Genomic DNA, 11,636 nt, shown 5'->3' with positions numbered 1-11,636 from the left:
AAGCGATCAATAATAGATGGCAGCCTTCCTCAGAGGCAGCGCAAGGCCAACACCACAAAGACACAGCTTGTAGATGGGCTTGAACCAACATTCCTGCACAATTAGACTCAGTTTGGCTGTTTGCACTGCATGCCCCCCTTTATTATTGATCAAGACCAACCAATTATTGATATTGATGATCACCAGGGGACGAGAATAGTTTATGCATGAATTCACACACCTCGTCCTACACACAGCTTTTAAAGGATTATTCCACTCTTTTTTCCCCTTTTGTTTTACAACTCGGGGCTTATTTCCATATGGCCAAAATCCGATACTGTGGGATAACTCTCTATTGAGAGTTCATTAAAACAAAGGCTCATTCAGACACCATCTGAAACAATCACATTATACTTCATTAAGAACGTCTTTGCGATCAATCGGGCTAATGTTCATGACAGGATAGAGGAAGGGGCCACTGGTGAAAGGCTTACCTGAGTCCATAAAGCACCGTGCCGTCCGGGTGCAGACGGATCATCCTGTTCTTGACGGTGACTCCGTGAACGAAGGACTTCTTGTCGTTTAGGAAGTATGTGTCGGGCACCCACAGCTGATCTGCCACCCGGTTATCCAGGGTCAGGTTGTAGGCGATCTCGGAGTAGGACAGACGCTTGTCCCGCCACGCTTGCTGGAAGTACATTGTCAAGGTGTAGTCCTGGAAAGACAGAGAAGGGAAGGGGTCCATTTAGTGATGCTATAGTGCAGGGTTTTAAAGACAAAGTGAAAGTGAGAATGAATAAAGCTGACGTTAAAGGGTTCATAGTATGCTCATTTTCAAAATTGTCATTTGTATTTCTAATAGAAACTGTTTTTATGGGGTAGTGTCCTAAAAACCCTTTATATTTTTCACAGTAACATTGCTAAAATCTCCTCTTTTCAGCCTCTGTCTGAAATTCTCTGTTTGAGAGCCCGTCTCTATAAGCCCCGCCTTCCAAAATGCACAGTCTGCTCTGATTTGCCCTTGATCCAGCTGCCGGTTTGAATGGCAGGTGGAGGTAGTGCTAAGTTAGATTGGTAGTGATGGGGCGTGGCATGATGTCATAAGGGACTGGGGTTTTTGAACACAGGTTTTCAGAAAGGTGGAGGTGGAGAAAAGGAGAGAGGGTTGTTTTTTGTCATACCTTGGGAGAATAGTCACACTGGGGACCCATATTAATGTTGAAAAAACATGAAAAAGGGCATGTTGCATAATAGGTGACCTTTAAAGGTACACTGTGTTTTAAAGGTGTATTTTGGTGACATCTAGTGGTGAAAGGTCTATGATTGCAACCCTCCGCGTCTACCCCTCTTGTTTCGGAGAATTTACAGAAGCTACGGTGGCCTTCAAGGACATTAAGCTATTTTTTTTTTAAGATATTTTTTTGGCATTTTTATGCTTTATTGATAGTGTAGAGACAGAGTTGAAATGGGGCAGAGAGGGGAGTGACATGCAGAGAACGACCGCGGGCTGGAATCAAACCCGGGTCCGCTGCTGGCCGAGGCCCATGGGGGGGACGCCCTACCAACTGAGCTAAGGGCGCCCCCTAGGACATGAAGCTAGTTACTAGAGATGGAATCATCCACCACTGCCTCAAGACATTCCACAATATAAAGTAATGAGGTGAAGATGTATTTAGTTATTTATTCTATAGTAGATCTTCTTCATCTTCCAACAGGTGCATTTCCCAAAGACAGCCACGATATATAAAAATGCGTAATGCCGTTAAGTTCGTCAGTTCTGTGCTACTGTAGAAACATAGCGGTACAACATGGTGGCCTCAGCGCCCCGCTCCAATGTAGATATAAAAGGCTCATTCTAAGGTAATAAAGAGAAAACTTTTATTTTCAAGAGATCATTAATTAAATCATACTTATGAATATTATATTCCACTTCTACCCAGTCTGTTCTGAAAAACACCAATATCGTTAACACACGGCGCCTTTAATTACACTGTAAATCCCTTCAAACAACCTTTTTCAAACAATATCTACTGACTTCAGGTGACACCTTAAATATAGGAATATGTTTTATTCCCACGTCTTGGAAACATGTCAAGCACCAGCAGCACGACACCACAAATGTGTCACAGCACGTTACATGGTCTGTGCATGGTGAGAAGGTCAGTCAAAAGGTCCTCGCCGGTCTGAAAGGCCACGGCCTGTACTACGGGCCTTGGTGTCTGGGGGTTGGGGGGTTAATACTCAACAATCCTCACTTTATTCTGAGGCCGTAACCAGAGGGGGAACTATTTAGTCTCACACTTACAATATCTGTATGCATTGGAAGAAAAGTAGGTTCCTCTCAGCTTGTTAGAGAAGATACTCTTAGAGCCAATAGATTTAGGCAGCTGGGGCTCAATCGATTTGTCTTTCTTTGACTTTAATTCTGTGTAACAATCAACCAAATTACTGGGAATTAGGAGAGATTTATTTTTTTTATTTTAACCTCAGTGAGAAAACAGCATCTTACGAAGATAGCCTACAGTGTGTTTTTTTTACACATGCTCAGAGATGAAGCAAAAAAACTGTATCTCCACCTCTCTCCACCGCGTCTCACTCTGTAAAAAAAAGACTCACACCCACACACAGCACTGCAGTCGGATGCGCTCTGTTGCAGTGTATTGCAGTGCAATCGATGAGTGGGGAAAACAAATGAAAAAATATGGCCCGTGAAACGAGGCCCTTGTGCCTTTTGCTCCAATCAGCCATCATCGTTACTTATCGCCGTGTTTTTTTTCTGAGTGTATTCCCTGGTAAAGCCAATGCCACTTGTTCCACCCCTCAACTCTTTGCATTCATTGCGTGCTCGAAGGAGGTACTGCGTGAAAAAAGTGCATCTAAAAATACATGAGCTGCTGCCATGTGAATTTTTTTATTTTATTTTGAAGGAGTGAAAAGTCAAGCAAGGACTGCCTCATCCATAGCCTGTTTAAGATGAGTGAAGCTTCCTCCTCTCACACTGTCTCACTCCCTCTCTGTCTCATTATCAGCACGTCGATCTGACGAGTGTCTGTATCACCGGTTGGGATCGTTAGCTTCTGCCTGCAGGCTTGTCATACTTCACCCACTGGGGCATCAACCCCTGTATTTACCAGCATCCTTTTGCCGTTTGGGGCGAAGAAACATATTAGGCTATTAGGCTAGTACACACAGCTTACTCTGGCTTATTTACAGCATCCTGTCAATCAATTAATGAGCATTATCCCTATCGAATAACTAAATAAATAAAATAAACTAGAGCCATGTGGAAATAATCACTCCCAAGTCACTATATTCCCTCTCAGGCATTTTAAGTGAGTGTGATTCACTATGTTGAGCACTCAACAGCTCCCAATAATAGAATAAGTGATTGTTTTGTCCCAGATTTTCAGCAACAATCCTTTTCTATGTCTGTCTTTTTGCTACACTCTTTTTGGATTTTTCATAGCTCTTACATTTTTATTTATACAACACCAACATGGTAGAATTTAGGGGACCCGAACTGACAAATATTACCACTCTAGAATAATATGTTGATAATATTTTTGACTGTCTGTCAACTTGATGAATTGACTAACGATTGCAGCACCAGAGGGATTTTTCCTTCCCCAAGGCAAGTCAATTCTATTTACAGTCAGAGCGCATTATCATTTTTCATACTGTCTCAAGGGGCTCTCCAATCTGCATGACATACGACACCCTCTCTATTTAGACCCAAGATTTGGGATGGATAAAAAAATAAATAAATAAAAAGGCCTAAAAAGAAGAAGAATTTTAGGAGGAAGGGTCCCTGCTCCAGGAAGGGGAGACGTCATGTGTGCTGAATATAGACCAAGAATAGCATAATTACATCATGGAAAATCACTCACCCATCTCCTCATATAACAGACACTGTGTCCTTCACACTTACAGCAGGCGGTGAAATGAGTTTCTGGGACTCTTATGAATCATTTTCGCGTGTTGTCACCCAACCTGTCAATTTTGCATGTATAAAAATGTGGAGCAATCGCAGTGCGGGATCATTAGCAGAAAGTTGGACACGATTTTTTTTTCTTGTGGGATTTTTTTAAGGGGCACGACACAGGCAATAAAGTTCACGCTCGTCGCAGAATTCAGACACTCGCATGAAATGGATGAGGATAATTTTAGCGACTATAGGGAGACCCATTTTGGACACAGTCATGGAGCTTTATTCACAGCAGACATTTTGACTTTTCACAGTTGGAATAAGCACAGGTGTTATAATAATAGAGCCAACAATGTCTGGATGGTGTTGAGGTGTGTCAGTATCATTCAGGACAGTGTGGCAGCGTGCAACAACACCAGGACCCTAAGACTGAAGCAGCTAAATGGAATTCAGCCATTATTCACTTTTATTATTTTCACCTGTTACGTGTCAAATTGGGTTCTGTGAATAAACCTTCTTAAGTTTGCGCGTGTGTGTGTGTGTGTGTGTGTGTGTGTGTGTGTGTGTGTGTGTGTGCGTGCGTGCGTGTGCGTGTCTGTGTGTGTGTGCATGCATGTGTATGTGTGTGTGTGTGTGTGTGTGTGTGTGTGTGTGTTCTGTGGGATAGAGACTATAGAGATGCACAGTACACCTGGGCCTGCATGCTGCCTCCTGGCTGTGCTGCTGTAAAATGGCAGCTTTATTACGGCCTCGCAGATGGTACTGCTGCTTACCCCCGCTCGGACATCACTTGAGCTCAGAGAGGGACACAAAATAGATCGACAATCTCTCTCTATCTGTCTGTCTGTCTGTCTGTCTGTCTCTGTCTCTGTCTCTGTCTCTGTCTCTGTCTCTGTCTGTACAGTCAACAAGTAACAAAAAGTAACAACTTTAAAACAATGCAATCTCCATTGTAAAATAAACTTCTGTAATGCCATGAAGGACATTTTGTTTTGTGACGGCGGGGGAAGGTGTTGTGTTACTCTGGCATTGTGCAGGAACACAAGGAAAGGAAAACCACGTTGTTTTTCAATTGCGAACTAAGAAAATCCTAATTTCTTGTACTTTTTTTCAACTGCCAATGAAAAAAATCCTGTCCAATACAAAACACGTTTACTACACTACTACTACTCTGCTACATGTTCTGTCAATATACTGTGGAGGGAGAGTAGCCAGCCTGACTATACATTTGAAAGAGGACAATGTTCCTGCAGACAGCCTCCTGCTGTTCTGGGTCAGCCTGCCCCACCCACAATTATAATATGAATGTATATCTCAACCTGTCTGCCTCCCAACCTGTCTCCCCCTCCTCTTCCCTCACCCAGCTTACCTGTCTACCTGTCTCCTACGTCCCCCTCCCTTGCCTGTCTCTCCTACTCAGATCAACCTGACCCCTCCCATGTTTTACAATAACAATGTATGTATATTAGAACTGTCTGCCTCTCAGCCTGTCTCTCCTCCAATCCCACTGTTAGACGCCTCCCCCCCTGGGGAGTAAATGTTCCTTAAATATGTGACGATTTAAGAAAAGGTTGTCACTCCTTGTAACATACTTACATGTGTTGGAACTAGTGACCCTCCGCGGAGTTTCTTGCTATTGATTGAAAATAAACCTTTTTGCTTCTACAACGTATCATTGTTGCTTTTCCTCACCACACTATCATGCGCCTGTGATGCTAAAAAATAGGGGTGCAAACCCCTGATCCCTGAACACACAACATAAGTATGCAGTCACAATAAAAATACAGAAGCCTTAGTCTGGGAGTTGTCCTTGATTCAGATATTTATGACATATTTAATTTGTTTAATGTGTTGAGAGTTTTTTCCTCCACACATAAAAGGAGGAGAACGAGGAGGTCGGAAGGGTCTTTGCAGCATGCAGTGTCCCATAAAAATTAAAATTAAAATAAAAGGAAAAAAAAGCTGCCATAACTTAGAGACAGGCCGTCCCATGCTGGAGTCCCAGTCTCCAAAGCGACCTTCACTCTCCTTGTCACAACTTAGTCCTCACAAAATCCATTAACATCACACAGTGAGCACCAGTGAGGGAGACATCTTGTGGAGAGCACCAATATTATTTTTTAAAAAAAATCACATTGACAGCACTGAATGCATAAACAAGACGAAGATTCAAACAAGGCCCGGCTAACTTTAGAAAAACACATCAAGGCTGGTTGCACAGTGACAGTGCTTCACTACAGATATGTTCCTGGGCTAACAAACCCCCATTAAGATTGTGACAGAGTGACACAGAGTACATTTGTGTTTTTCCCCCAGATATCTGACAGGCTACAGTTGTTACAAGACCTCCATTACAACGGCATCAGCTGTCACAGGGAGGGAGCTGCCAATAGCAGGGCTTTAGAACAAAATGCATCCTGCTATGTTTCTCATTTTAGATGTGAAGAAACGGCTGACGTTAATGCATTCACTCAGTCTCTGTAATGTTGCAGGTGTGATTTACATGTGGTCTCTTATGTTCGCTGTTGTTTATGAAATAATACATTCTGTGGATGTGGCGCTTTGTCCTTTTTAAGACTCAAAAAACCGCACTTACATAATTGCCACTTTACTTCTGTTTGTGGTCTTATAGACTCTGGCTATGAATCATGATCAAACGCAATGGATTTTTTTAATTCTGTTTAATATGTGATTTGTGTTGCCAGTACTTTTTGTACAGCCCTACAGCTGGGTGTACAGCCCAAATTATTATTACTATTATGAGGCTTTCTGTTATTAAGGTTTTATAAAGTGTTGTTAATCAGAGGTCTAATAGGGAATTTTGTCCAACAAAATTAATATATATTTCTTTATGCCTGTACAAAGCCTGAGCGTGCACATAACTGTTTTTGTTTTTTGTTCTTTTACAATTTAACAGCATTTTTTAGCAGATAAATTAATTCTGATAAACATTCAGTATATATGATATTTTTATATTAATAATGATATAGTCCATTAAAACAAATTTGTATTTGGTGCTTTAGGGTCATTTCTGCATTGTGTCCCCTTCATCAAATGTGCAGTTGTTGAGGAATGAAGGCTTACCACTTTGAAAAACAAATATTTGAAGGGGAAAATGCTTGATTTGTATTAATTTCAGCATTCTACATTTTCTCTGGGAACCCAAATAATGAGAAAAATAGGCAACAAAGGCTAAGGGTTAAAACACACAGTGTTCTTGTGCACTACCTCTCTCTCTCTCTCTCTCTCTCTCTCTCTCCTCTGCAGCTTGGTAGGAACAGACAGACGTCCAACATATTGCTCACTCTTTCATCTGCCCGGTCCCAGCTGCGGTGCGCTCCAGCAGAATGTGTGGTGATAATAACAATGTCTAACTGTGCACCGCAGCCACAGCCACAGCCACAGCCACAGCATTCCATGTTTTGGGTGATAACACAATAACAAGCTCGTCCGCAGACGTCCCATAGTCACTTGTCTGTTTGCATCTACAAGCTGGAGGAGACGCCACAACACATCAGCTGGTCATGCTGACTTTATTCATCTTTTGGCTTCTCTGTGTCCGCTTTGAGTACCAAAGCTTTCAAATTAAATATTAGGGAGGGGGGTTAGTGCATTGTGAATGAGTTGCCAGACACACACATCTTGAGGGGAAGTGACAACATGGATGCCATATCGTTCCAATGGGTCATTTTTCAGCTACTTAAGAGCTTCATTGGAGAAAGTGCCTGAGAGAATCATAAAGGAAGTCATCAGCACATAAACATTTAATGGCGCTGGCTAACTTACTCTTTTTTTTTGTTGACATAAAAGAAATGCATCGTCTTTGTTCCCAGCACTGTCCATTATGAAAACAATATTTACACGCACTTTAAAGTTGACAGAACTTGGCTCCTGCAGTGGGACTGTGCAAGGGCAAGTGTTGATCATTAAAGGCAAACGACAAACTGGCCAAGAAAATAATAAGGGAATAAGGAACACTCTTACTTATTTTTACTTTTAATCCGATTGATTCATTTTGATAAAGTGTATTAGATGAAACGCATTCCAGAAAGCCACCATTTGATTTATACATGTATAAAGGAAATAATGCTTTTGTAAAAATAACTCAAATGTTTAAATATACAACACTCATTTCCTTATGTTACTGAAATGCATATATTTTTTGCACATTATACGATGTATCAGCCTTTATGAAGTGTATTTGAAACCTTTTGTTACCAGGTTTTACTTTCAATTGTGTGTTTTTGTGAGCTCACATCTCTCCTTACATCCTTTCATCTATAAATGAACCCAGTCTCCATGGACTAAACATTAAAGCCAGGAAGCAGTGTGCATGTTAGAAAGCTGCTGGATTAAGTGTTGTTCTGGTGCTATGATGATGCTGCTGACCACGTTAATCTGTTACTGTTGTGCGTCCACTCAGCATAACTAATGACATTCTTCTGGACAACTTGCATTCTTCTTGTCTTATAAGCTTTCTGGGAAAACTCAGCAGAGCAAACAGAGCTCGCACAATCAAAGCTGAACGGGGGCCGGACACACACAGAGACTATATTTAAATGTTAGAGATAAATGTGAATGTAAAAAAAGATGTGTACGGGTGGTACTTTTTGCAGCAACCACACCTGATTAATTAAGATTCTATAATGTTGCAGGGCTGAAACACTGCATGTATTGATCAGCAACCATTTTGATAATAGAGACACTGTTTCAGTCATTGATCATGCAGAACAAGTCATGGGAATGTGGCTCTGGAGGATTGTGATGTATCCTTTTTTTTATTCACTATATTATATAGTAAACAATGAATCCATTAACTGTAAAACAATCACCTGAATCACTGAAATCATCAGTATTTGCCGCCTTTTGTAAGATACTATAGCCGTTAACATTTCGAGGAAACGTATTGTATTATCAGCATTTTATAAAAAGAAAAGGGGAAAAAAACAACCAAATTTAGAACTAACAAAAATCCAACCTCTTTTTTACAGACAGTAACAACCTTCACCTGGATTATAAATGTGACAAACCCCCTTCAAAAGTCCCTGTAAGAAAAAAGGAGGCCTTATTTGCTTTCCTTCCCTGGATCCACAAGGAGAGAGAGAGAGAGAGAGAGAGAGAGAGAGAGAGAGAGGAGAAAATAGGAGGCTGCGTTGTCATGGCAACACTGAGTAAAAATAACACAAGCTTATTTTCCACAAGCTGGAAATAAAATGGAACAGGATCAGTTTGGACAAACAAGATCAAAATGGTTGCTAATTCACAGACACGAGAAAGCTGCCTGTCTCTCAAACACACACACATGGTAGGCCTACTATAGTATACATGGAGGAGGCCCCTGTGTGTATAGGGTTCCCTCTGGTCATCATCGGCAGCCCCTTATCTGAGGGCCAGATCCCCCTTACTCACTCAAAGAAACCAGCGCTCGTCAGGGTAATAATGATTGTAATAAAGAGAAAAAAAAACTCTCACGCCCCACTAATTCCACTGTTCCAGAAGCCACCACAGCTGGTTTTATTTCAATCTTTTAATTCACAGCCATAGTAGCTAATTAACATGCACAGTAGAGTATTATAGTACGGCCAGTGCCTCTTGACAACCGCCCAACCTCAGGTATTTTACATGTAATTAACACAAGCACGAGATGTCGGAAGGAAGGACGTGTAGTGAATCTACTCATTTACTCATTCCATCTTAATTCCAGCCCTTCAAGTGCATACTGGAGCTATAGACAACATATGGAATGTGTGCTGAAGACGCTATTATGCAGCACTGATGCATTACTGAGACAACAGCCCTCCACTTGTATTTAATCAGATGCACCGGGCTCTGTGTGTGTGTGTGTGTGTGTGTGTGTGTGTGTGTGTGTGTGTGTGTGTGTGTGTGTGTGTGTGTGTGTGTGTGTGTGTGTGTGTGTGTGTGTGTGTGTGTGTGTGTGTGTGTGTGTGTGTGTGTGTGTGTGTGTGTGCGTGTGTGCAGAAACCCTTTTTTTTAATGTAACCGTAACCAGGGGGTTTCGGTTTCCTGGATCTGTGATTTCAGCATAAAAACAAACAGCATTATGCAAATGCGATTTCCAGCTGCTGCTGAAGTGAGGGTATAGAATGAGTGATGGAGCGGGATGCCATGCGCTGAACAGACAGAGATAAAGCAGGGGTTGGGGTTGGGGTTGGGGTGGGGATGGGGAGGACTGGACCTTGATGTCAAAGGCTTATCTGTGCTATATATTTCTGCACTAACCCCTGTGTGAGTCAGCAGCACAGCCCACCCGGCGAGGAGCAATGTGTGGTCACACCTCGGACTCTTGAGGACACTTCCCCTCTTGAAACAACGCGCTCGTAATGTCATGCATTGGCGCCCGACGACAACATGGCTGACCTTTGAGCCTCAGCGGGCCATCGCCTTGGATCACACCAGAGTGCAAAGAATAAAGAACAAAATAACACAGCGGTGGCACGTACACATGTGAACCCATCTTGTGCACAAAAAGCAACACAACTGCAAATCTCATGACGCCCCCCCCCCCCCCAAAAAAAAAACAACAACTCCCTGCTATACAACTATCCTGTCCTCCATGTCAGCACAGAAGAAAAAAATGCTACAATGGCTTCAATCAGCCCGCCGACCAATCAGCCCGCCGACCAAAAGGCAGAGTTCATTCTCCACCGGAGGCACTTTTATCTTTAATTAGAGAAGCATGAGCAGCTGTCTACAACCTCGAAAAACCTGCTCACCACCACCAGCCATGATAGAAAAGCCCGTTCATAAAGACAAACAGCCATTTCAACTCCAGTCCCATTCTGTCACATAATGTAGGATTTGTTCAGTGTGATCATAAAAGAAAAGCTCAGGTTTTCTTAAGGGAGTCTGGACCAAATTTGTAAATGTGTTTGTTTTGTTTTATACACCCCCCAATCTAGACCCAGAGGGACAACAACAATTTAACACAACTTCTGTCCTTGCTCTGCCAAAGACTGCCTCAAGAAACAGTATTTTATTTCATCCTCAAGAGCAATTCAAGGTTCCCTGGACATGATACTGTACATGACACTGACTCAAGATTTTGCTTCCTCATTCTTATTCTAAATTTCTGATTAATCGTTAAAAGTATGATTTTACTTAATGGCGCACACACACACACACACACACACACACACACACACACACACACACACACACACACACACACACACACTACAAAAATGTCACTAGTTACATATTTTCGGATGCATTTTCTTCTGGTTATCTTATTTTTCTATGAATGTATACTGAATCAAGGGTTTTAGACTGTTGATTGCAAGGGAGTAGGTTTGATTTGGACATTGGTGGGGTCCGTGGGATATGAAAGTGCTTCCTAAAGTTGATAGGTTTTTTTTGTATTCGCAATGATAATTGAAAAAAAAAACAATAAATCGGCTTAATTAACATGTTTATAATGCATATCTGAATATCAAAAGAGAATATGCATTCTGTAATGTTATAGGTTAAAGCAACTAATGAAAGAAAATGAGTCAACTTAGAAGAGTTTTCAACTTTACTCTGGTGCAACTGTAAACAACATCAACAACAACCTCACCTGTGAATTTCCAGCCTCTCTTCCATCTCCTCCAGCCTCTCCTTCTCTAGCCTCTCCTTCATCTTCTACAGCATCTCCTCCTCTGTCTCCTTCTCTATCCTCTCCTCCAGTCTCTCCTTCTCTATCCTCTCCTCCTCTATCTCCTCCAGTCTCTCC

The 11,636-nt window shown here is 41.9% G+C and overlaps 1 protein-coding gene across 2 annotated transcripts in view; it reads right to left on the bottom strand.

Moving 5' to 3' along the window:
- gabrb2a (gamma-aminobutyric acid type A receptor subunit beta2a) overlaps window positions 1-11,636 on the bottom strand; it is a gene marked incomplete at both ends in the record, with an annotated part of 35,105 nt that overhangs the window by 17,495 nt on the left and 5,974 nt on the right. For both annotated transcript variants that reach the window (XM_080035860.1, XM_080035861.1), the window contains one exon: window positions 474-694. In XM_080035860.1, coding sequence (XP_079891986.1) covers window positions 474-694 — 221 coding nt within the window. The remainder of the gene's footprint in view (window positions 1-473; window positions 695-11,636) is intronic.

Source organism: Ammodytes marinus (assembly GCF_949987685.1).
Source record: "Ammodytes marinus genome assembly, chromosome: 10".
Taxonomy (NCBI): Eukaryota; Metazoa; Chordata; class Actinopteri; order Uranoscopiformes; family Ammodytidae; genus Ammodytes; species Ammodytes marinus.
This window is presented reverse-complemented; position numbering and strand designations above follow the sequence as displayed.